The 25,906-nt window shown below is 45.4% G+C and overlaps 2 protein-coding genes across 5 annotated transcripts in view; one reads left to right on the top strand and one right to left on the bottom strand.

Annotated features, from left to right (window-relative positions):
• Nucleotides 1-25,906, bottom strand: part of LOC136366440 (large neutral amino acids transporter small subunit 1) — a 268,449-nt gene that overhangs the window by 90,389 nt on the left and 152,154 nt on the right. The gene's annotated exons all lie outside the window — the stretch shown is intronic.
• LOC136366431 (protein BANP) overlaps nt 1-25,906 on the top strand; it is a 115,772-nt gene that overhangs the window by 24,384 nt on the left and 65,482 nt on the right. For all 4 annotated transcript variants that reach the window (XM_066327468.1, XM_066327467.1, XM_066327466.1 and 1 more), the window contains 3 exons: nt 1,145-1,267; nt 3,653-3,828; nt 13,474-13,713. In XM_066327468.1, the coding sequence (XP_066183565.1) occupies nt 1,145-1,267; nt 3,653-3,828; nt 13,474-13,713 (539 nt within the window). The remainder of the gene's footprint in view (nt 1-1,144; nt 1,268-3,652; nt 3,829-13,473; nt 13,714-25,906) is intronic.

The raw sequence follows: 25,906 nt of genomic DNA, 5'->3' as shown, positions 1-25,906 counted from the left end.
AATCTGGGGTCAGGCATCTTATTTGTGCCAAAAATTGGGATTCATCCATCGTCAGCTCCGCGACAGGCCCTTATCTTTCCCTGATGATGGATCATTTGGCACTTCAGGCGTACACAGACAGTGAATGTTCAAGTGTGTGCTCTGCAGCAGCTGAAGGAAACGCACTTGCTGTCACCAGATTGGCTTGATTTGTGTTTCAGCAATTAGCCAAGGGAAAGTAAATGACCCCTCAGTCACGTCTGAGCAGTGAAAACAAGAGCGAGCTGTTTACTGTGGGGAGCCAAACCCAAATTTCTCCCCTTCAGTTCTCCCTGAGCACAGCAGGAACAGTTTAAAACACAAATCCACACCTGGGAATATGGAGTGGTGCTGTGGCAGTAGTGGGAATAATCCCTGCAGACAGATCAGGTGCTCCTCTGCATGTGGGGACAGTTTATGTCATTTTTCCTTTTGCAGTCCAGTGCAAACTTAGCATGCCTCAGGTTTTCCTTCTCCATTGCATCAGGAGTGATAAGAGGGGCTTTTTCTGGTTTCTCACACATTAAATGATTTTGGTGTTTGGTTTTTTTGGTTTTTTAAGGTGTGAAATGCGCACAAGAAGTAGTTTACTCTTGGTTTTATTCAGTCACAGTCTGGTGCTGTTTGCTCTGATGTTTCTTGTGCTGCTCATCTCCCCACCCTGGAGGACAACACACAGCCTTTAACCATGCTCATCGTCCATTTTTGCAAGAAATCCTTTCAAATTCTCTTTTCCTAGGAATTACCCTGCTGAAACTGGTGCATTACCACGAACATTGCTCACAATACCTCTGCAAACACTCAGATTCTCCCAGAAAGAATTCAGTGGACCTGTCATTTTACAGGCTTCCCCCTGCGTGTCCTGAATTGATGAATTCCTTATTGCTTCCCCAGGGGTCGTGGACTTTTATATAATTCCACTGGAGCCATCCATCCTCTGGAAAAATCCGAGCCCTCGAGGTGCTGCAGGTGTCAGCCTCGATGGATTGCCGGCATCAGCGACACGGGGAGAGGACTGAGGCCTCCCTGGATTGCTTAAACCAAAACCCTCTGCGTGGATTATTTATCAGCTTTGCTCCTTTACATTCTCTTTCCCTCTGTGATTAAATTTTGTTTTGTTTTGCAGCGTTGTCCCTCAGACCACAGTGATCCTCAACAACGACCGGCAGAGTTCCATCGTGGCCAAGATGGTTGGGCAGGAGGAGCCCCTGAGCAGAGCAGCAGATTCCCTGGAGAACATCCTCAGCAAGTGAGTGGCATTCCCTGCAGCCCTCCCTCATCCCCCTCCTCGGGCAGCACCAGTTTCAAAGGCAATTTGAAGGGAAAAACCTCACAAGGAATGCTCGAGGTAATAAATGCTCACAGCGCGGTGCCGGGGCGCCGGTGAGTTCAGTAATGCTGGGGTTTGGATACAGTAACGCTGGGATTTGGACACAATAACTGCGGGATTTGGGTATTCCATGCTCCCATTCATTCTGAGAAGTTGTCCTCTTTGGGATTTGGGTATTCCATGCTCCCACCCCTGCTGAGGGACTGTTCCCATGGGTGACCTGTGCTCCCTGCCTGCAGCGCGGTGCCAGGGCGCTGATGAGTTCAGTAATGGGGTTTGGACACAATAACTCTGGGATTTGGTATTCCATGCTCCCATTCCTGCTGAGGGGCTGTTCCCATGGGTGACCTGTGCTCCCTGCCTGCAGCGTGGTGCCGGGGCGCTGATGAGTTCAATACTGTTGGGGTTTGGATACAATAACTCCGGGATTTGGGTATTCCATGCTCCCACCCCTGCTGGAGGGTTATTCCCCCGGGGTGACTGTGCTCCCTGCCCGCAGCGCGGTGCTGGTGCTGGGGCTCCAATGACTTCAGTAATGTTGGGGTTTGGATACAGTAATGCTGGGGTTTGGACACAATAACGCTGGGATTTGGGTATTCCATGCTCCCATTCCTGCTGTGGGGTTGTTCTCTTTGGGATTTGGTATTCCATGCTCCCACCCCTGCTGAGGGACTGTTCCCATGGGTGACCTGTGCTCCCTGCCTGCAGCGCGGTGCTGGGACGCTGATGAGTTCAATACTGTTGGGGTTTGGATACAATAACTCCAGGATTTGGACACAATAACACTGGGATTTGGGTATTCCATGCTCCCACCCCTGTTAGAGGGCTGTCCCCCACGGGTGACCCATGTCCCCTGCCCGCAGCGGGGACGCTGATGAGTTCAGTAATGCTGGGATTTGGACACAATAACTCCGGGATTGGGATATTCCATGCTCCCACCCCTGCTGGGGTGTTCTGTGCTCTGTCCCCCGTGGGTGACCCGTGTCCCCTGCCCGCAGTGCGATGCTGGGGTGAGTTCAGTAATGTTGGGGTTTGGATACAATAACTCCGGAGTTTGGACACAATAACTCCGGGATTTGGGTATTCCATGCTCCGGATTTGGGTGTTCCATGCTCCCACCCCTGCTGAGGGGGTTGTTCTCTTTGGGATTTGGGTATTCCATGCTCCCACCCCTGTTAGAGGGCTGTTCCCATGGGTGACTGTGCCCCCTGCCCGCAGCGCGGTACTGGGGCTCCGATGAGTTCAGTAATGGGGTTTGGACACAATAACTCCGGGATTGGGATATTCCATGCTCCCACCCCTGCTGGGGTGTTCTGTGCTCTGTCCCCCGTGGGTGACCCGTGTCCCCTGCCCGCAGCGGTGCCGGGGCACCAATGAGTTCAGTAATGCTGAGGTTTGGATACAGTAATGCTGGGGTTTGGATACAATAACTCCAGGATTTGGACGCAATAACTCCGGGATTTGGGTATTCCATGCTCCCACCCCTGCTGAGGGGTCTGTCCCCCGTGGGTGACCCGTGTCCCCTGCCCGCAGTGGGGACGCTGATGAGTTCAGTAATGTTGGGATTTGGACACAATAACTCCGGGATTTGGGTATTCCATGCTCCCACCACTGCTGAGGGGTCTGTCCCCCATGGGTGACCCGTGTCCCCTGCCCGCAGCGTGATGCTGGGGTGAGTTCAGTAATGTTGGGGTTTGGATACAATAACTCCAGGGTTTGGACACAGTAACGCTGGGATTTGGGTGTTCCATGCTCCCACCCCTGCTGGGAGGTCTGTCCCCCGTGGGTGACCCATGTCCCCTGCCCGCAGCGTGGTGCCGGGGCACTGGTGAGTTCAGTAATGCTGGGATTTAGATACAATAACACTAGGATTTGGGTGTTCCATGCTCCCACCCCTGTTAGAGGGCTGTCCCCCACGGGTGACCCGTGTCCCCTGCCCGCAGTGGGGATGCTGATGAGTTCAGTAATGCTGGGATTTGGACACAATAACTCCGGGATTGGGATATTCCATGCTCCCACCCCTGCTGGGGTGAGTTCAGTAATGTTGGGGTTTGGATACAATAACTCCGGGGTTTGGATGCAATAACTCTGGGATTGGGATATTCCATGCTCCCACCCCTGCTGGGGTGTTCTGTGCTCTGTTCCCCGTGGGTGACCCGTGTCCCCTGCCCGCAGTGCGATATGCTGGGGTGAGTTCAGTAATGTTGGGGTTTGGACACAATAACTCCAGGATTTGGGTATTCCATGCTCCCACCCCTGTTAGAGGGCTGTCCCCCGTGGGTGACCCGTGTCCCCTGCCCGCAGCGCTGTCCCTGGCCGCCGGCAGAACACCATCGTGGTGAAGGTGCCCGGGCACGACGACAGCCACAACGAGGACGGCGAGAGCGGCTCCGAGGCCAGCGACTCGGTGTCCAACAGCGGCCAGGTGGGCAGCCAGAGCATCGGCAACAACGTCACCCTCATCACCCTCAACTCCGAAGGTACCTCCCGTGCCAAGGGTGTCTTTTTGCCTTTTTGTTGATGCCTTTTGTGTTTTATATGTGATATATTGTCATTAGAGGACACGCAAAGAGCGACGCTCGCACAGTCAGGTTGTCGGAACAGAAAGAGAGGTGTTTATTTTTTGATTTCCATTTATATAGTTTTTGGGGTTTGACCAGGGATTGACCACCTCTCTGACCCCACTGGTCAGCCTAGAAATCTGTCAGTTGTCCCTCCTTCAGAGAGGAATGTACAGTTTTTAAAACATCATTTGAAAGTCTGTGAGAAACTCCAGGACAAGAATGATAACATCAGAAGGCTGAAAAAGATCAGGGTGACAATATATAATGATTGTATATATAATACATAACATATAACATTTTAATAATATTTTATATCGATATAAATGTTATTTACATACATTATATATAATATATAAAATATAATAAGTCAATATAAAATATGCATTGAATAGAAACATATAATACAATGATATAATAGAAATATTTATATTAGTTTATCCAAATACACTATTAAATATCTATATTTATGTTTATATTATAGCAATATATAAAATATAATATAGAATTACATATTATATAAGTGTTATATATGTTATATATATCTATAAATATATGTATTTTATTTTTTATATTGATGCCTTGGAAAGACTGACCTGACACAGAGACTGGACAGAGCTAAGAGAATAAAACAGATATTTATTATAAGGCCTTTAGGACACACCTTGGGCAGGACAAGGGCCTGGCCAGGGCTACACCCAAGGTGGACCAAAATGGTCACAAGATGAACCCAAAATGGTCACAAAATGGTCACAAAATTGGCACAAAATGGTCACAAGATGGACCCAAAATGGTCACAAAATGGACCCAAAATGGTCACAAAATGAGCACAAAATGGGTGATGGGTTATGAAGTCTCACACTTTTATAAGTTTTGCCCCATTTACACATTGGGGTTGGATTGTCCCATTCCAGCTCCAGGCTGTGAGGTCCCATCCCTGTCCCTCCCTCCAGCCCACCCTTGGTTGTGCTTTTGGGCTGAAGTTGTCCTTGGTGTGCAGCAGGACAAGGATTTGTTTTGTGTCCCTGCTGTGTGCAGAGCTGAGTGACACTGACTGTGAGCTCAGAACTCACCCCTGGGCACCACAGAACCTGAGATACAGGAAATACATGAAAAACTTAAGGCCTCAATATACCTTTTATGTATTTACCTTCTGTGTTTATACCTTTATATCCTCAGTGCTCTTAGTGTGCACACTTGTAATTCCTCAAGTCTGATCACTTGGCATAGTCCTGGTATATTTAATTTATTGAGCAGCCAATAAACAGAAGGGGGCAGAAAAGCTTTATTTATTCTTTTGGGTTTCAGCCTGACAGAATTTAAATATTTTCAATGGTGCAGTTGCTGGGAATTTGAAAAATCCAGCAGTAAAAGCAGTCCTTGGAAACTTCTCCTGTAGGTTGTGGAGTTAATTCTGCCAGTGCAAGAAAATGAATGGGGAGCAGGTTATCAATTAGTGATTAAAGGGACAAGGTTTGGAAATGACAGGGGTTTAGGTGGTGTCCCAGGATAAATTTTTGTACCAGTTTAGAGCAGTTTTAAATACCAGTAATTCTATTTTTAAAAATTGCAAAACCAACCTGTCTTCCTTCTGGAAAATCACGTAACAATTACCAATATAACCTTTTATGTATTTACCTGTTGTGTTTATACCTTTATACCCTCCATGCTCTTAGCTGGCACACTTGTAATTCCTGAAGCCTGATAATTTAGTGTAATCCTAGTTTTCTGTTGGGCCAGGAGATCCAACATCCTGAAGGCCTCAGTGAGGCTGGAAATCCCTAAACTGTGTTGGGAAACCAAGGCTCCTCCTGTAGAAAACATCCTGTCAACTAAAGATTTGGCCCATCCAAGGGGAATTTTTTTTCCCCAACTTCAGTGATTCCAGATTTTTTTTACTATGCCAGGAGCAAAGCTGCCAGCACCAGCAGGATGTTTGTTGTGTCATTCCCTTTCTGCCTTGCTCTGGCACAGATTTGCACAGGCAAACGTGAGGTTTGACCCACTGCTGTGCACATAAATTCTGCAGAAATACCTAATCCATTAATGTCTGCAGATCTGATTTCCCTCAGACCTCTGGGACACTCCTCCATTCAGAATCTCTGAGATTGATGGATGCTTTGAGGATCAGATCAGTGATTCCCCCTCCACCTGCCCTTGCCCTTGCCCAGGAGGGAATTGCTAAGTGACTTCACCTGCAAGGGTGGCACAAATTCAATTATTAATAAAGGAAGAGATGGAGAATAACAGGGGGAGGCAAAGTCACAGCAGCCCGTGGCTTTCATCAGCTGGGACACAATTCCAGGACACAAATTCAGGACACAATTCCAGGACACAATTCCAGGGCACAATTCCAGGACACAATTCCAGGACACAATTCCAGGGCACTCTGAGGTGTGCAGAGGTAAAACCTGAGGGGCTGAGGATGGAGAAGCCAGCACTGAGACCAACCACCAGCTCCACTCTGTCATCCTGGCTCTGGAAAGCAAAACTAAACCGTGTTTGGAGTTGGGTTTATCTGACACTGAGCTCTGGATATTGTCAGGATTTAGGGAATGGGTTTCTGTAAAGGCACTGTTTGCTCTCTGCTGGTTTCTTTCGTGGAATTGTGATAATTTAAAAATTAGCGTTATTGCCTTTCTGTCCCTGAAAAATAATGATACAGGAGCTTTGAGCCCAGTTCCAGAAATGGTGGAGAATGAGGCTGGTTTTTTTGCTGGCTGAACACTGTGACTTCATTCTGTGTGTTTTTTGAAGTCCAGTTAATTTTTGTGTTCTTACTGGGAGTTTTGGAGTGCAGCATCTTCTCACTTCACGCACAGCAGTGCATTTTATTTAATTGTGAACAATCTAATTGGGCTTAGAAACAATGAGCTTTGTACAGTCCAGTGTCTTGTGCAGAGCAAAGAGCACAGGGAGAGCTTTTGTGGTTTCACTGATGCAGTTTAAGAGCTGGAGAGCCATTAAATGATATACACTAACCATGAGGAAATTTCTTTTATAGGGATTTATTTGATAATGGCTTTTTTAATAATGGCTTCTTTTATGATGGTTGCATGAGATGGATGTGATGGCCCAGTGTTATTTTCCCCTTCAGTTTTCACACACTGCACTTGCACCTTGAGGCTGGTAAGAGAAGGAAAAGTTTGGGCTGTTCAGTTATTTTGATATTCTTTTCCCGTGTTTTCCGGAGTTCTTGTGCATTTTTAAAGGTCTGAAGATTGTGAATTGGATTTTCCCTCCCTGAAATGCTCCAGCTGGTCTTGGAGTGTCCTCCTTGGACAGAAATTCATTTGTGAATCAATTCTTTGGGCCTTCATAGCTCTGAAAAGGTTGAATCATGGAATGGTTTGGGTGGGAAGGGACCTTAAAGCCCATCCAGTTCCATCCCTGACACTTTCTGCTGTCCCAGGCTGCTCCAAGCCCCATCCCACCCAGCCTTGGGCATTCCAGGGATCCAGGGGCAGCCACAGCTCCTCTGGGAAATCCATCCCAGGGCCTGCCCATCCTCACAGGGAGCAATTCCTGCCCAATATCCCATTGAACCCTGGATTGAAACCCTTCCCTGTGTCCTGCCCCTCCAGTTTGTGGTGCAGAGAATCTCGTGTTGGAAACACAAACCTGGATTTTTGGAGCAGATGAGAGCAGTCTGCTCTGCACTGGCTGTTAATGACTGATGGGTTTTTTTTTCCAGAGAAAACTCCTCAGTCACGTCCTGTCTCCTCCACTTGGCATCTGAAGCAGTCATTTGATAACAGCAGCATTAAACCAGGGTTTGCTTTCCAAATGAGGATCCAAGCAGCTCTTTATCCATGGCCCAGACTTATCTGTGCACAGGATTTTCCAGCTCAGGGCAGGATCAGATCCCACACGTTTGGGATGAGCCCTTGGAGCTCTTTCCTGCCGAGCTCCTCAGGCCAGACACAGCGAGGAGCTGGAGCAGGACAGGAGTGAACCTTTGGTACCCTGAAACAAAGTGATGTGCAGACACTGATGAGGCTTCAGGACTTGTGGAAGCCAAAGAAAATTATAAAAATTGAGTTGTTTTGGGTTTGGTTTTATTTTTTTTTTTTCCTGTTCTTGGGAGCCAGCGGATGAGCAAATTTCTTGCAGGTGTCTGCCACAGGGATATTTGGAGTTAACACTGGCCCACCTCCACCCAAATATAACAAAGATATATTAAACAAGGACAAAAAGGGCAAAATCCAAACTAGAAATCTGATTTTTCTGACATGAACCACATTTTCCAAGGTTTTAAAAAGCCCTTTGAGTCCACGGATTTTAAGTTTTTGGAATTTTATTTGGACCTTTTTTTATCTGAACTTTTTACCTGATCGCATCTTTCCATGAGTCATAAAAGAAGGGAATCTCTTGGATTTCACCAAAACTGAGATCTTAACAAACAGGTGACCTCACTGGTGCTGTGCTGAGGCTGAAGAAGCTGTGAGTGTTCCCAAAATCTCTCCTGGTCCTGGATGCTCAGGGGCTTGGCAGTGAGCTGGGGCTGGGTCTCCCTCAGCCTTTGTGTGCTGTGGAATATTCACCTGGAGCACAACTGAGACAGGGCAGGCTCAGGTGGGATCCTGGGATGGAATTCCTCTCCATGGGAGACTGGGGAGGCCCTGGGATGGATTTCCCAGGGAAGATTTCCAAAAAATCCTTGAATGTGATTTCCTCTGGCTGCCCCCACCCCTGTTAGTGTCCCTTGGAGCACCCTGGGATAGTGGAAGGTGTCAGGGCTGGAATTGGATAATCCAGTGTCTCTTCCAACCCAAACCATTGCATGAGTCTGGGATTTTTCTTTGATATTCACAAGGAAATGAAACTTTTCTTTTCCCCCTGCACAAGAACAGTGAAGTGAAAAGCTCCAGCTCTGTGCCTTGGCCATGTGTGTTGTTCCTGAGCCAGAATTCCCAGGGGCTGAGTGGCATTTTGTGCTGGAGGAGGTTTTGCTGAATGTGACTTCAAAGCTCTTCAGCCTTTCTTTTAGCCCAGCTTTCAATCCCACTGCTGCATCTGGAGGTGAATTTACAGCCTGCTTGTCCCTCCCTTCTACAGCCTTAATGATTTTTAATTAATAAAGTCAGTGCTTTGGAGTCTCTGCCAATTAATCACTGGCCCTGTGAACTCTTGCTAATTGACAGGAGCTCATTAAAAGATCACAGAATCGTGGAATGGTTTGGCTTGGAAAGGACCTTGAAGCTCATCTCGTTCCAACCCTCCACATGATGCTGATGTTGAATCTTCTGTACATCAGCCAAAACATTATTTAATTCCTCCAGAAACGGAGGTTTATTTTTGTAGCTTAGGATTTGTGGGTTTTTTTTTAAGGGTTTATTTTAATTTTTCTAAAGATTAATTCATCCTTCTGCCTCTCTGCACCTACCAGTTTTTAGTTGCCACTGCCAACTTTGCACCCAGCCTTGAGAGTAAAATAAACACGACTTCTTGGAGGGATGGAACATGTTAATCCCAATATTTCTGTGGGCAGGTGTTTCCTTTTGTTTTCCCTAGGTTTAAAGGAATGACTGACAGCTCCTGGGGCGAGAGCAGAGCCTGGCTTTGCTTTTAGGCCACCATTTCAGACCAGGGGAGCATTTATCCCGATGGAAAAATGTAACAGCTCAGTGTTTGTCACTTCTCTGGGTGGGAGAACATGGCCAGAGCAGCCCCTGTCTGGTTTTTGTTCTCTTGACAGGGCTTTTTCTTGCTGCTGACCCCAAAGGGGCTCCTCCTGTTCCCAGAGAATTCCTCCTTTGCCCCCAGCACGTCCCTGGACAGGGATGGATGGTCTGTGCTGGGAGAGAGAAGAAATGCAGCAAAAAAAGAGTCCAAACCAGCACTGAAAAGCAAATTGGGTTCAGTAGAATGGAGATAAAGGCAAATTGTTGGGAAAAGAACATTGAGGAGGAGGTAGAAATTGGTGTGTGGTGGGAATGAGGCTGTGAGTGCAGAGAGGGGCTCTGGTGAAGCTGGCAGGACTTTCTGCTCTGCAGGGAGAAATGATCAGGGGCCACTTCTGTGCTGAGCTAATATTTGGTGTAAAGAGGGCAAGGAAGCACCCTTCACCTCAGAGGGCAGCAGGATCCTCAGGAAAACCCACAGAATCAGGGAATGGTTGGGGTTGGAAGAGACCTCTGTGGTCACCCAGCCCAGGGACATCTGGAGCAGGTGACAGAGGGACACATCCAGGTGGCTTTGGGATCTCTCTCCATCTCCACACCCTCCCTGTGCCAGGGCTCTGCCACCCTCCAGGGAATGAAATCCTTCCTCAGTGAATTAAAGAAAGAAAAATGGGCCAAATGAGGAGGTGTGTGATGAGCTGAGCTCCAGCTGAGTGTGTGCAGTTGTGCCTCACTGAGTTGCAGGGGAGTGTGTTCTTTGACTGTTCTCTTCCTCCCCAGCTCACATTTACTGATTTTTGGAAGTCTTCAAGGAGCAGCAGCAGGGTCTGGCTGTGCTGGGGTTGGAGTCTGGCTTTTCCAGAGCATGCACTAAATAACCCAGCCCCCCCAGATTCCACCCAAATATCACCTCCAGAGCCTGATAAAACACCTAAAGAAGCATTGCACTAAAGGATGTCTGAGTGCTGGGAGCCTCCAGTGAGCCAGAATTAGTCAGTAGAGTTTATGTATTTATTTGTTCAGGGAGAATTTCCATCCAGTTCCCGTTCTGTTTTCCCCTTCCTTTTCCATTCTCCTCCACACCAGAGCTCAGGGCATTGGTGCCTCACTCACAACTGGCCCTGGATTTCCTCTTTCCACCAGATTTTTGGGTGCCAGTCCTGTGTTTTCTCCCAGCAAAGTGTTGGCAGCCTGGCAGGAATGATTTTGATCTAAAATAAGGAATAATTCAGCTTTTGTGCCCTGACGGAGCTGCAGTGGATTCATGGTTAACTTTCAGTCATGCTTAATGCAAAATGGTTATAAAATAAATTCCCTTTCTGTTGAAACTTTGAAAGCAGGAGGAAAATGCAAGAGATAATTTAGTGGGGGGATTGTGGTCATAGGTCAGAATAACAAGATAATGTCTTTTTTTTCCAGGCTGGGAGTAATAAAAAGAACAGTTGCATGTGGTAAAAACAGTATGTTCTGGACTCTGTGCCAGCAGAGAAAAAAAAAAAAAAAAAGAGAGGATTTTGCAAATTGAACAAAATCTTTGGTTCATGTAGGTTAACAACGTTTGTTAAAAAAGTCTGCAGGCAAAAGGTGTTCCATGAGGAATAAAAAATTCCTGTATCCACCAGCAGTCCTGTGAGCTGGAAGGCACTGAGGCTGTGATAGGCTGCAGGATAATTTATTCAGCCTTCCTCGAATTTCTTTGAAAAACGTACACATTGATCCAGAGATGTTTTTGCTTCTCCAGATCAGCCCCAAATTTTTCTAACCCAGTCCATTTATCTTGAGGAGCAGCCTGTTGTTTTTCCCTGATAATGGTAACCAGACTTGTGGTGAGGCCAGACACAGTGGCATGCAAAACAAGGCACAGCTCTTCCAAACCACTTTATTTTTCAGATGGCACCTGGTGCTGGGAGCAGAAAGCAGCCAGTGTGACCTATCCTGGCTCAGGATAAAAAGGAGAGGATCAAATTAAAACCAACAACAACAAAACCCAAACAATTTGCAAGCATATAAAAATATATTCAGGACAGGGCACCAAGTTCTGATTTCAGCAGGAAAAAAAAAGTTGGAGGGATGAGTTGCTACGTACATCAACAATTAAGAGTTGTCCTTGCAAGTTATATATAATGAATCCTTATATGAATTTTAGGAAGAAATTCAACCTGGTGAGGGTGAGGAGGCCCAGAGAATGTTCTCAGAGAAGCTGTGGCTGCCCCTGGATCCCTGGAAGTGTCCAAGGCCAGGTTGGACATTGGAGCTTGGAGCACCCAGGGATGGTGGAAGGTGTCCCTGCCCATGGCAGAGGGTGGAGGAGATGATCTTTAAGGTCTCTTTTAGCCCAAACCATTCCCTGGTTGTGTGGCTGTGTTTGTGCTGATAATGTGCTGCTCTCAGTGATAAATCAGGATTACACAATCCAACGTTTGCCTCATCCTGTCGTTATTCATCGCTGGCAGCTCAGCCCTGACGTGTGGGGTGACTCAACCCAAAGGTCGTGCTGCAAAAGCACTCTGGAGTGTTTGGAGTTGCTTTTATGTGATATTTTATTGAGTTCTTCTGGCTTGTAGTCTGCTAAAGCCCAGTGCAGGGTTTGGGAATGCAGCTGCTGCTCGCTCTGGGTCCCGCTCGGTGTGAGATGAGTCTCTGTTTGACCTGAGCTCTGTCACCTTCTGTGGGGACTGGAAGGGTCATGGAAACCAGGAATTGGGGATTCTGTATCCCAGAACTCTGCTCTAAGATCACTTAATGAAAGAAAAGTCATTAATGTGATTGTAGCTGAATGCTGTTCACAATAAATTCCCATAAAGCTCTCTGTGGCAGGGCTCAGTGACCCCTCAGTCACAAACCTTGTTCTACTCCACAGAGTTGAGCAAACACGGAAATCAAATCCAAATGGGCCCTGTCAGTGGACACTGAAATATTGCTGGAGTGTTTTCTACCCAGCTCCTGTTAGCAGTGTGAGGAATTCTGGAATTTGGGTGATGTCTGGAATGGGAGTCTCATCCTCAGCCCTGTGTTCCTCCACTCGAGGTGGGATTGGTCCTGAGCTCTGTTCCAGTTTTTGCTTAGTCTTGAGTCCATCAACTCTTGGCATTGTCTGCACAGGTTAATTGAAGTGAGGGCCCAATATTAATTTATTTTTTAAAATTTATTTAATTAGATCCCTCATATTCCTTTTTTTTTCCCTGATAAACTGAGAAAGAAATAAAAAAGCTTCTTAATATATTGAGTGTGTGTGTAGGTGGGTATAGCTGTGGTACTGATGGTCTCATATTTGAATAAGAGAGAAGATGATTTGTGATTGATTAATTATCCTTCTGCTGGGCCTTTTCCTTGGGAAACTATTATTTAGAAAATAACGTAGCCAGTAAATATGAGGAAAAACCCAAATTTTGTTTGGGATCTCTGGTAACATCCCAAATCATTGTCACTGCTCGATGCACTCCTTTTAAATGGTTAAACAAGTCAGCGTTCACTATTGATTATAACGTCTTAAATAATCTTGCTTAGCCTTGTTTTAATTTCATGGGTTTGGGGTAGGGAAAAAACAAGGTGCAAAGCTGCTGGCTGCTTGAAATTTACTGTGCTTTGAGAATATCCCAGAGCTGCAGGAACCTTCATTTTTAGGGGGTGAGAGCACTGTGCCTGGAGTGGTTTCTCAATAAAAAAGATCTCTGAGAGTGCCTTGGACACCTGGACTGGCTGCAGCAGTTCCTGTGTAGGACAAGACATGAAAAACAATAATTTTGGGGGTGAATTTTCACAGTTGGGGTGAATTTGGGTTTCTCCCTCTCAGCTGTGATCCCGCTGCGCTCAGCTGAGATCCGCTCACCAGGAATCAAACGGGGGTTGGGGAGGGAGCTGCTGCAAACCCCACAGAAGTGCTCTGGCAGTGTCCTGAGCCTTGCCTCTTTGCTCAGCCTGTCCCCAATGTGTGTTTCAGAGGATTACCCCAACGGGACGTGGCTGGGTGACGAGAACAACCCCGAGATGCGGGTGCGCTGCCCCATCACGCCCGCGGACATGCTGCACATCAGCACCAACTGCCGCACGGCCGAGAAGATGGCCCTCACCCTGCTGGATTACCTCTTCCACAGGGAGATCCAGGCCATCTCCAACCTCTCAGGCCAAGGGAAGCACGGCAAGAAGCAGCTGGATCCTCTCATGATCTACGGGATTCGCTGTGAGTGAGACGCGGCGCGTGGATAAGGCGGGAAGGGATGAGTGAGGTGGTTGGTGTTTTAATTGTGTGTTTGATGTAGGGGGGGAAACGTTCTGGTGGCTTTATGGAGAATAAAAGGGGGTTTAGGAAGAAATTCTGATGGGCTGGTTTGTTGCAGTTGGTGGGGTGTTCAGCAGAAATCCCTCAGTCTTTTATTCTGAATTCCGACTTCTTTGCAGCCGCCAGCTGCGAGTGTAGCAAACATTGTAAAAATAATAAGTAACACAAATTTCAACACTCTTCAAGTGCTCAAACCAGCGTGGTCTTGAACTGTCGTTTTTGACTTCCCATTTATGGCTCTTTTTCCAAAAGACTTGCTGAGATTGTGATGGGAAAAGTTGGCAATCTCAGGATCATAAAATCTGTGCATTCGCAGCAGGAACACGCAGGATGCTGATGGGTTTCTGTCTGCTCCGTGTGCACGAGTCCTGGGATTATTTAAGCTGTGAACTGATATTATTTGTGTTAAAGGCATGGTATTTGTTAATTTAAAAGGAATCCAAAGTGGTTTCATGCAGAACAAAGGCACAGCCACTGGTTTGAAATGCAAAGAGGGATCTGGACGTGATCGTCGTGGTCTGGTGTGACAAATTCTAGTGAACACACTGAGGACAGCCAAGTCTGCTCCCTGGGCTTTATTTCCAAGAAATCAGCATAAGCAGGATTTGGGGGGAATTTTCTTCTGCCAGGTGGTGATTGAGCACTGGAATGAGGGAATGGGCACGGCCCAGGAGCTCCAGGAGCATTCCCAGGGGATTGTTGGGGAGTCTGGGCAGGCCCAGGAGTCATCCTTGAACTGGGTTCTGCTAAACCAGGAGGTCTTGTAACAACAAGATTCTTTATAGTCACAGTTTGTGTAGGTCACCAGCAGATCTGGAGTGGGGATAATTTGTTCTCCTGATGAGTTTTGTAGGGAATTGGCAGTTTGAAACTCCAGCAAAGGCTTTAGGAGCAGGTCATTAGTTGGGATTATTTGGGGTGGGGTTTGAAGAAGTGGCTGGGTGATAGTTACAGAAAAGGGAATGTGAATGGTGCTTGGTGATGGCAGGAAACTCATTCCTCTTATCTGCTGTTGTTTCCAGTGGTTTTCAGGCTATTTTGGGGAAATTGAGAACCCAATCTAACCCACTCAGGTGGCTGCATTAGGGCAATTTTTGCTTCATTATTTATCTGAAGCAGAAGACTTCAGGCTTCTTTTACAAATGCATGAAATATCTATTTTTAGGAGAGGTAATAATTCAAATGAATGCTGACCCTCCAACCCATTTTGTCTGCTGATCTCATCAGTGCCAACGATGTTGTTTTCAAAACAGGGATTTTTGTTGAGAGCTTTCAGAAACACTAAGAAATGGATCTTGCTCCAGTGTTAAAGCAATCTCCAGGCAGCTCTTTTCCCATCCCTGAGATGTGAGAGCACCAAATCACAGGGGTCAGTTTGTAAGTGGTTGTGGAGGAAGATGAGCTGTTTGCCAGTGTGAGCATGGGGAAGGAATGTGTCCATGTGACCCAGTGCTCAAGCTGGGGATTATGTCATTTCTGTGAGGCATCCTGACCATGAAGAAACTGGATTATGGAAGTGATCCCTGCAGCTGGAGAAGGTCTGGAATGGCACAGAAACGAGAGCAGGGGGGATCATGAGCAGCAGTCAGTGTCTGACTTTGGAGGATGAGCACGGGTTGGGATCCAGGTATCTGAAACAGCTTCATTCCTTCCTGCTGTTGGCTGCTGTGTTGTTTTCTTTTGGGAGCCAGGCCATAAAAAACTGGGGATTTCTGGAAAAAATAGACCCTGTGTGGATCTGGCCAGAGAAGACTGGTTTGGGCAGTGAAATGTTGATGTTCCTGGGGATTTGCTGCCAGCAAGGACAAAGAATCCTGTGGCAACCAGCAAAGAAAACACACGAGAACTTGATGGAGCACCAAATGGAACAGTGAGAACAGTTGGTCCAGAGATGATGATTTCACTTAATAACCTGATATGTCATCACTGGGAGTAATTAAGTGGGAGTGGAGTTGGATTCCAGCAGCCTGGTGAGGAATGTGGAGCACTCAGCTCTCGAGGATGGGTTGTGCCTGTGCTCACTGCTGCTGAGTTTCTGTGTGCCATGATTCCAGCCCTGTGCTCCCTCTCTGCCTGGGAAGAGCTCTGCCATCCCAAATCCCCTTTCCCCATCCACACACATCTGCTTTTCATCCCTCAAGTGTTCTGCCAGAAAATCACCCCAAACCTGAGTTTCCCTGCCATGGGAACCCCTCTGAGTGCTGGTCCCCACTGTGGGATTTGCTCTGATGACTTAATTCAGACAGAAATGAAAAACCCAATGTCATCAGCCTGGCCTGTGCCAATCACAGCCAGAGGAGCCCAAGAAATAGAAAAGATTTTGTTTTTCCTTTCGTTTCATGTTTCTTGCAGTTTGTCAGTGGGGAGATATTCCATCCCTTCTTTTTTTTTTTTTTTATTCTTCTCTATAAGCAAAACACCCAGCAAATCTGGGTTTAATAGAGAAAGCATTTTGTGTAAGATGCAGCAAGTACAGAAAATGAAGAGATGTGTGTTTATTAAAAATTCTTGATGCTCTGCACAAGGTTTACCACAAGAAGAGAGGAAAGTTTATCTTTGGAAGTCTAAATTTTCACTTGTGGTAGGAATTTGCTTGTGGGGTGGCAGTGGTACTGAGGAGAGTTTTTTGGGCAAGAAACCAGGATGATTTAAACACAATCTCTGTCATTAAATGGCTCATTACCTCAGCCCTGCTAAAAATGGAGACTTTGACTGGTGAAATATAATCCAAGAACATCCTCAGTTGTAATTTTCTTTCCCTAACAGAAAATACAGGTTTGGCTCTTTGGAGATTTCACAGCAATTTCCATGAGGGAGTTGGAAAAAAAAACCACCCAGATTCCCAAACTCAGAATTTTGCAGTTATAAGGGATGGTGTAATAGAAAAGATGATTTTCCATGGCATGCTGGGAAGAATGGAGAGGGGATTTCTGAAGCTCAGAAAAGCAAATTTATCAGTAGTTCTTATTCTTCAAAATAATCAAAGTAACTAAATGAAAACGAAATAACATTAGTCACTTATAATGTATATTTATATACACACATATTTGATATATTATTGTGTGTAACTTTGTGTGTTATTTCTGTGCAAGCCTCTTGCTCTGCACATGGGTTTTTTGCAGACTCTCACCAATCCTTTTCTCACTTTTTTATCAGTTCTGGTTGATTATTCCAAGAGGAGGGAAGATCAGAACCTGCAAATTTAATGCAGAATTTGTGATAGGGTGGAGGAAAGAGCTCCAAACTCCTGAGCTGCATTAAGGGAAACCTGTGTTATGGGACCCCAAAATTCTTATTTTGCCTCCAGACAGCATCTTTTGCTCAGGGAGTTCTTTATGCACATGGGAATAAGTCTCTTGTTAGAGGATTGTCCAAACCATAAATCCCTCACCCAAACCCTCCAGTGCTCACAGAGGGGAGGAACCTGTGATGAAAAATTTGGGTGAATTTTTACATTTTCTTCCAAGACTTTCAGAGAGTGAATTTCTCCCATTTCCCTTTAGTTTCATCCAGAATACATCCCTGTCTTTTAAATACCCCAAAACAAAGTGTTAGCTGAGAACCCCTCATGATAAAATCTGATTTTTAACCCTGAATGATGCACTTTCTGCTTCGAATGCCAACCAACTTCACTTTTTAAAATGCAAAAAAAACCCCAAATCCCTCAAATCAAAGCTCCTGTTCTATAAAACATCCCTTTTCCAGCAGGGATGGGAGCACTTTTCCTTACTGCAGGAGTTGAAAGAGATGTTAATACACTCTGAAAGGAGTTGTGTCCTCAGCAGAGGCCAAATGGAATTAAACACTGGCTCTGCTTCCCAAAAAAATCCACACACCAGCTCTGGAGCTGCAGCCCACACACGGCTCCTTAATGGGAACCACATTTGGCTTGGAATTGATGGCAGTGGGATGAGTTTATGTATGGGGAGAGAGAAATACAAAGATAAAATATAATATAAACTGTCCCACAGCTCAGGCAGGTTGGGCTGGTCCTCCAAAACGTGAGAGGAGCTCGGCACTGCTGCTCCAGCTTCTCATGGAGAGTTTGAGCTTAATAACAAGGCAGGAGGAACAGCAGATAGATGACATTTCTGTCCTTCTGCAGGATTATCCCGCTTGGAAAGGCTGGAGGAAGGGCAGGAAGTTCTCAGGGATGAGCTGCTTTTGTGGGGCACTCCAGGCTGGTGTTGTTTTATGGGATGTTTGTCATGGAATCCTGGATTGGGTTGGGTTGTGTGCACCAATTATTTGTATTTCTATTTTATTTGTATTTATATATATATCCGTGGACACCTTCCACTGTCCCAGGTTGCTCCAAGCCCTGTCCAACCTGACCTTGGACATTTCCAGGGATCCAGGGGCAGCCACAGCTTCTCTGGGAATTTATTCCAGGGTCTCCCCACCTTCTCAGGGGATGATTCCTTCCTAAAATTCCACCCTGCCCCTGGCAGTGGGAATCATTCCCTGTGTCCTGTCTCTCCATCTCTTTAAAACCATCTCTGCAGCTTCTGTCTCCCTCCTGGTGCTTTAAACACACACTGCAGTTACTGAGGACGTGCACTGGAAATGCAGAATGTCATCAGGCTTTTCTATTCTTTCACTTTCACACTTCCAAAAGCCTTTTTTTTATATTACTTGCATTTTTATTTACCTCTACCAATTTTTCTTTTTTTTTCCCCTCCCCTCATTTCCTTCCTAATACCTGGATGCTTTTTCAGCATATTTTCTTTATCTTCCCTTCATTTCCTGTTTGTAATTTTGGACTTTCTCGTGTCTCATTTCTGAATATCCCACCAGCCACTGGCTGACAGAGTACTGAATAACATCCCATGGTTTAAAAGTGTCACACCTACACGAACATCAGCTCTTGGAGAGGTGCATCCAAACCCTTGGATTCCATCTGGAGAACTGCTGGAGAAGGAAAGGAAATTTATCCTGTAATTATCAGGACAATTTATCCTGAAGGAAAACGATCCCAACTGGCATTTTGTCCCGTGTCTTTAACATTTCATCAGCACCAGAAATGGATGGATTGCTGCGATTTGGATCTTGGGAATTGTTGTTTCAATCCTTTCCCCAGCTCCCTCTGGAGGTTTGGGACAGTGGCAGAGCTCAAGGCAGGAATTTCCTGAGGATCCCTGAGCTGCTGTTCCCTCGTGCTGCAGGATAAGAGCTCCTCTCCCCAGCTCTGGTAGCCTGAACAGGAGTCCTGTGGTTTGTGTCTGATGCATGAGCTAATCCTGTGGTCCCTGGAAATCCTTTTTGCCAGCATTTTCTTCTCCCAGTGCTCAACAGCCCGGGCTGGAGTTGTTGGGAAATGAGGAGTGACTTCAGGCTGTTATCACAGAGCCCTGGAATTGTTGGCTTTGGAAGGGGCTGAGAGGAGTCCTTCCCAACCCTCTGGATGAGCAGGGGCACTCTGCACTGGGCCAGGCTCAGAGCAGCCCCTGGGGGACGTTTCTCCTCCTCTGCATGGCTCCAGGGGATGGAGGATGGGTTTTATTGGAGCTCCAAGGGTTGAGTTTGCCCAATTCTGCAGGAGATGAGGGGATCTGGGCAGGTGCTGCTGAGCTTTGTGCTGCTCAGAACCTGGGCTCTGCTGCCCCTGGGGAGCTGGGCTGGGCTCTGGAGGTTTGAGCTGGGCTCTGGAGGTTTGAGCTGGGCTCTGGAGGTTTGAGCTGGGTTTTGGAGGTTTGGGCTGGGCTCTGGAGGTTTGGGCTGGGCTCTGGAGGTCTGGGCTGGGCTTTCTTAGGAGGACCATGAGTGATGGTGACCTGTCACAGACAAAAAACTAAGGAGAGGCTGCAGAGCTGCTGAACTCTCTCCTCTCCTCAGGAGCAAAGTCTGAGAGTTCTGCACATCTTTTAAAAAGCAAGGAGTGAAAGAAATCCTCTCTGTTGGGCTTTTCTCCTCTCTGAAGAGCTTTAATTTCTGGTTTCCCCTGGGGAAGGGCCTGGTGCTGCTGCGTTGTCTCCCTCAGAGCTGCACAAGTGTGGCTCCAGTAGCACAGAGCTGCTGCTTTGTGAATCAATTAAATGCTGCCACATGCAGGGCACTGATAACCTCTTTTGAGGCCAGGCAAGAAGATAATGGGAGAACCCATTGAGTTTTATCTCAGCACCACACTTCTCATCCATGGCATCAGTGCTGGCCTTGCTTTCAGCTGGAACTCAGCTCTGCCTGGAGTTTGCTTCTTTGCTGGGCACTTCTTCTTCATTTCAATTATTTTCCTGGCCAGTCCCTGCTAATGAACTGAAAAAAAAAAAAAGGAGAAAAAGAAAAAAAAAAGAGAGGCAGCAGTTTTGGAGGAAAGAAAATGAACGGTGTGTTTTCTCTCTCTCTCCTCCTCCTCACACTTCTGCTGTCATCCTTGTGTTCCACGAGTGAAGAATTGAATTTTCCACCCTTGGGGGAGCAGCAGTGGGGGCTGTCAGTGGGACACTCGGTGTGGGACAGCACTGTGTGTGATGTGCTCACTCCACAAAACACCAAATGAGCCGATGAGCTCACTTGGCCCAATGTTTGCACACTCCTTCCACCCCTCAGAGCCTTTTCCCTTTTGGCCAGACCGAGTTCAAGTACGTGCTGAAGTGGGCAGGTCTGCACTCCGTGAGCTGAGAGCACTGCTGGGGCTGGGGAGACAAAAAACTGCTTTTCCAGAGGCTTCCAGGGTTCTTTCAGGAGTGCAGAAAGAAGAAAAAGGGCAGGTTGGGTGGTTTGAAGATGGGCTTTTTGGGAAGCTTTCTGCTGCAGCTGTTGTCTTATAAAAAATAAGGGACAAAGTAGGGATAAATGCAGATGTAAATGATGATTTTTTTTTAATGTAACATGTAAATAAATGATTTTTTTTTTTTAATGATGGAAAAAATAGAATCAAATGCCATTTGTCACGCTGGAGTAACTCTGGTGTAACTGGAGCAAGGCTGGAGTAGAGAACAGGAAGAGTTTTCTCTTTTTCAGATTACAAACCCTCTGTTTGGTCCAGAATTCTTTTCTTGTAGGGTTTGATCGATTAATTTCTCCCAGTTGTGCTCAGGCTCTTGAACAGCTGTGGAAATTCTGTCTCCATCAGGAAAGGGCTTGAAGGATCCCTCTGGGAATCCTGTCTGGCTGCTGCTGGAATTCCAGGAACACCCCAAATACACTCTATTGCTCCTGCAGGGATTGATTAATTAATTCTGATTCATTAATCCCCCAGCCCCTCTGTGCTCCTGCAGCTCCAGAACCTTTCAGAGCACTGGGTGTGTCCTGGGAGGAGTTGGGATGGAGCAAACCCAGGAGCAGAGAAAAATCCAGTTTTTCCTGCCACGCTGGGGATTTGACACCCCACTAGATGGCAATATTTGAATGCTGATGGCTGAGAATAAATGAGAATAAAACAAATCCTGCTGGCTGTAAAATAGGTAAAAATAACCTGGCTGCTTTTGCAGAGAGGTGCTGAGGTGTGACTGAGTGTCGGGACTCTGCTGCTCTGCACCAGGATTCCTTGGTGGAATTTGGAGATTCTAGATCCTAATAAATATTATTTTTTTCATTTTTTAAAGCTCCTGGTAGGGTTGTTTTGTTGTTGTTTTTTTTTTTTTTTTTTTTTTTTTTATATTTAAGGAAAAAAGGCATTTAAAAGAACTTCAATTTTCATGTCTCCTCTGAATCTGTGACTTGTTAAAGATGAAATATTCAGACAAATGCCCTCAATAAACACTAATGAACAGAGCAATGATTTGGTAGCTGAATTTGCCCTCTCTCCAGATTCCCAGCAGCTCCTCCTGTCTCTTTCTGGATGTGGAAATGTCCTGGAAAGGGATTTTTGGGGGATTTTCCAGGTGTGTGACATTATAGGAGCCTCCAAAGTTCTGCCATCTCTCCCCTCCTGCATCCCAACCCCAAATATCCCAAATTTAGCAGGGGGAAGTTCCTCCCAGCTGCCAAACAAATAATTCCTGGTTTCCAACTGTTTCAAACTGAGCAAGTCCTGGATGAGGTTTGGAGAAATCAAAGCCTGAAGGCTCCAGGAGGAATTCCAGAGGTGCTTCAGCTTTTCCTCTGCTCCTTCAGTGTTTGGAGCAGCAGATTTTGCTCTCACGTGCTCTTGGTGTAATCAGAAAGACTCCAAATGTATGACCCTGCTGAGAAAAAAAAAAATAATAATTTTGGGAGCCAAAGCCCCAAAAAATCAGCCCCTTCTCCTCCCTGAGCAGGGAGCTTTTGTTTTCTTGGTGGATCCATCATATTCCTGTCAATTTAAAAGGATTCTGTCCATCACTTGAAGATGAATTCCCCATCCTGCTGCTTTTCTTTAGCTTTGAAAAATGTGGAGGGGATTGGAAAGTGAAGGAGCAGTGACCCAAATCTGCTTGGATTCTGTTTTTAATAGAAATATATTTGTATTTTACACATGAAGGTGTTGGGTTCTGTGCTGCTCTTGCCCAAATTTTTCCAAATGCACCAAAAGCAGCAGGAATTTCTGGGCCACTTCAGCCAAGTCCATGAAAATGCTGATTGACCTTGGAATTTTCTGTGGAAATCTGTGATTCCTGGAGAATGGGAAGCAGCACACACTGGGAGTGTGCAGATAAAACTCCTGATGTGGAGTTTGAGTTTTTTTTTTTTTAGGAGCTGAGATCAGGATGGGATATTTCATTTCTCTTCCTCCTCAGTTTGTTCTTTGTTAGATTTCTTCACATTTTCATGTTCTCTGGGGATGGTTTTGTTTCTGCTCCGTGACTTCTGACCTTTCAGAAAGAGAGAGGATTCCTCCCTCAGCTTTTCCTGCTTTTCCTGGGATTTTCTTTATAATTAGTTTATAATTAGTCCTGTTTTTAGGAAACCCCAACCCTTTCTCTCCTTATTTTGTCCAGCAGATCCTCTCTCATTTATCATTTTAATTATGATATCATTTATCAAATTAATTTATTTATTATCATTTATCAAAAGTCTCATTTCAGACACCACCTCTGTGTTTGTACCAAAGAAAATATATCTTTTCCTTTGCATTTTTGAGCTTGTATTTCCAAGTTTGGTTTTTTTTTTTTTTCCTTTAGCATCTCCTAGTTTTTATTTCCTTTAAGAACCACAGCAAGATTTATTTCAGACCTGCTTGTGTTGCACTTTTTCATTTTGAATTTAATGTATTTCATTAACTCCCCCAGACCCTCCCTGTGTCTGATCCAGGCTCAGTGTGCTGCACCTGTTGCCTTTTAAAGCTGACTTGAATTTTCCTGATTTTTTGCCTTCTTCCTGAGCTTTTCCTCTGCTAATTTTGGAATGCTGATCCTTGATTTCCCTTTTTTTCCCCTCTGTGGCTCCCTGAATTCTCTTTGCAGCCCTTTTTTGGCTCCCAAGCTGCAGCCAGGATCTCTGTGTCTGGAGAAATCCCCCAAACTCCTGCAATTTATGAAATCACTGAATTGTTTTTAAGTCTCTGGTGTGTTTTTGATGGAGAGCTTCGTTCAGGAAATGAGATTCCTCCTCCTAAAAAGAGCAGACTTTGGGATTTTATTGTTTGAATACTAAAGAAACTTTTTTTTTTTTTTTTTTTTTTTTTTTGAGGCACCATTCATGAAAAGATCACTAAAAACACACTCAGCCACTCTTAAATCATCTAAATCCTGCACTTTACTCTCCTTTTACAGGCATCCATCTTCCAAACTCTGCTCTTTTGCTCCAAGTGCTGATTTATGTCCCCAGCTGGATTTTTTTTCTGTGTTATTCCGTGGCTGGTGGATGCTCTGCTGTAAAATGTTTGATGCAGCTTTTGAGAGTTAATGATCCAAAAAAAAAAAAAAAATAAACCCAAAAACCCCTCAAATCCCTTCTCCCTGAAGCATTGCTGTCTTTTCTCCCCAAGTGAGAGGTCTCATTTCCAATATCCTGCTTTTTCTGCCTCTTTGGGGTTGGAAATGTTGGGAGTGAGGCAGCTGGGATGATTCCTGCCTGGAATCATTTGGTGGGCAGGGAGCAGAGTTTATAATCAGTCCAGTTTTTAGGAAACACCAAAACTTTCTCTCCTTATTTGGTCCAGCAGAGCCTCTAAAATTATCATTTCAGACCCCACCAAATAAAATATTACTTTTCCTTGGCATTTTTGAGCTTGTTTTGCTTTGTATTTCCCAGTTTTTCAGCCTGCTCCACTCCTCTGCTGTTGTGTGCACATCTTTGGGGGATTTCTCTCCCTCTCTCCTGCAGGTAAATCATGGTTTTAATGGGTTTTTTTTTCCCCCATGCCACTGGAGGAACTTTTTATCTGCTTCCAAACTCCTCCACTGCCTTCAGGTGGAGATTTTTCCTGCTGGGAAAATGTCTTGCTTAAGGATAAATCCTTTGTGGTTGTAAAACAACACATTTTAGATTGTGATAGCAACTGCACAGATTTGATACCTGAAATTCATTTTGGGTGGTGTTTTTTTTTTTTGGTTTTTTTTTTTTTTTTTTTTTTTGTTCATTTGTTTTGGTGTTTTTTTTTTTGTTTGTTTGTTTGTGTGGTTTTTTTGTTTGTTTTTTTTGTTGTTTTTTTTGTTTGTTTTTTGGGTTTTTTTTTTTTTTTTTTTTTTTTTTTTTTTTTGTTTTTGTTTTTTGGTTTTTTTGGTTGTTTTTAATCGATTATCTTTGTGCTTTAGGGTTAATTTTTCAGGCCTGAGCTGCCTGTGACTGGGTCTGCAGTTGTGGTAAAAACCCTCCTGCAAACAGCACTGTTTGTCCAGCCACTGTGACACCCTGACAGCAACTGGGAAATTCAGGAATTAAGGGAAAGAAATGACCAGGCCTGGCTTGGAAAATCTTCTCCTGGTGGTTTAGGGCTCTGTAGCCTGAAATTTTCCTGTCTGCCCCTGTCCTGGGAAGTTGTTGTCTGTTTTCTGTGCTTTCTTCTGGAGCTGTTCTCTCCACGGGGGTGGAAGTGTGGCCAGCAGTTCCTGGCCACTCCTTATCACACTGATTAATGAAGTGGTTTTAAATGTATTTAATGGGATGAAGTGGTTTTTTTAGTGGTTTTTTCCTCACTTTCCATTATCCCAGGTTATTCCAGCCTGGCCTTGGACATTTCCAGGGCTCCAGGGGCAGCCACAGCTTCTCTGGGCACCTGTTCCTCACAGGGAGGAATTCCTCCCCAAAATCCCACCTAAACTCTTTCAGGTTTCTGAACCAACTTTCCTTCCTTCCTTCTGGACCTGAGACTCCTGTCCTGAAGAATTGATATCAACTTTGATTTCTCTTTGAATCAAGTGGCATCCTGGAATAATATCCCGTGGATTAAATCAGGATATCTCATGGAATAAATCAAAGTGGCATCCTGGAATATCCCATGGATTAAATCAGAATATCCCATGGATTAAATCAGAATATCCCATGGATTAAATCAGAATATCCCATGGATTAAATCAAAGTGGTATCCTGGAATATCCCATGGATTAAATCAGGATATCCCATGGATTAAATCAAAGTGGCATCCTGGAATATCCCATGGATTAAATCAGGATATCCCATGGATTAAATCAAATGGCATCCTGGAATATCCAATGATTACACAAATTCCCAGCCAGGCAGCTTTTCCCTGGGATTTTCTGCAGTGCAGCCTCTAACACACCACAAAAGTCATTAAATGCAGTTGTGAGTGAAATATGGACTTTTTCTCCCAACTCCCCCCCTGAGCCTGTGCTGGTGTTTTCTGAGTCCAGACACATCTGGGTTTATTGGCCACCCCTGCAAACATTGCTGAGCTTTTCTCTGAGGCTCAGGGCTTAAATCCAGAATTTGCTCTGCTTTTGCTGACACCTGTGGAAAGGAAACTTGCACAGCAGCAAAGTGGAATTTCAGCCCCTCTTCCTCCTTCCCCATTTTGGAGACACCACACTGGGCTGTGAAGTTCTCTGAGGTCTTGCTGTCACTTCAAAGTGAGAAATCTTGGGGATTTCAAAGCACTTTTGGGTTAGATTTTGGGGGTCCAGTGTTTCCTTCCTGTGCGTTCTTGCCTTTATTTCAAATCGCTCCAACAACAACAACAAATTAAAACATTGAAAAAAATGAATTTTATTTTAAAAAAACGATGCCACAAGAGATCCAGTTCTCCTCTTGGCTCTGGCAGGGCCTGCAGATCTCA

The sequence above is a fragment of the Sylvia atricapilla genome, chromosome 12, assembly GCF_009819655.1.
Source record: "Sylvia atricapilla isolate bSylAtr1 chromosome 12, bSylAtr1.pri, whole genome shotgun sequence".
Taxonomy (NCBI): Eukaryota; Metazoa; Chordata; class Aves; order Passeriformes; family Sylviidae; genus Sylvia; species Sylvia atricapilla.
Note: the sequence above shows the minus strand (reverse complement) of the source record. Positions and strands in the feature narration are given on the sequence as shown.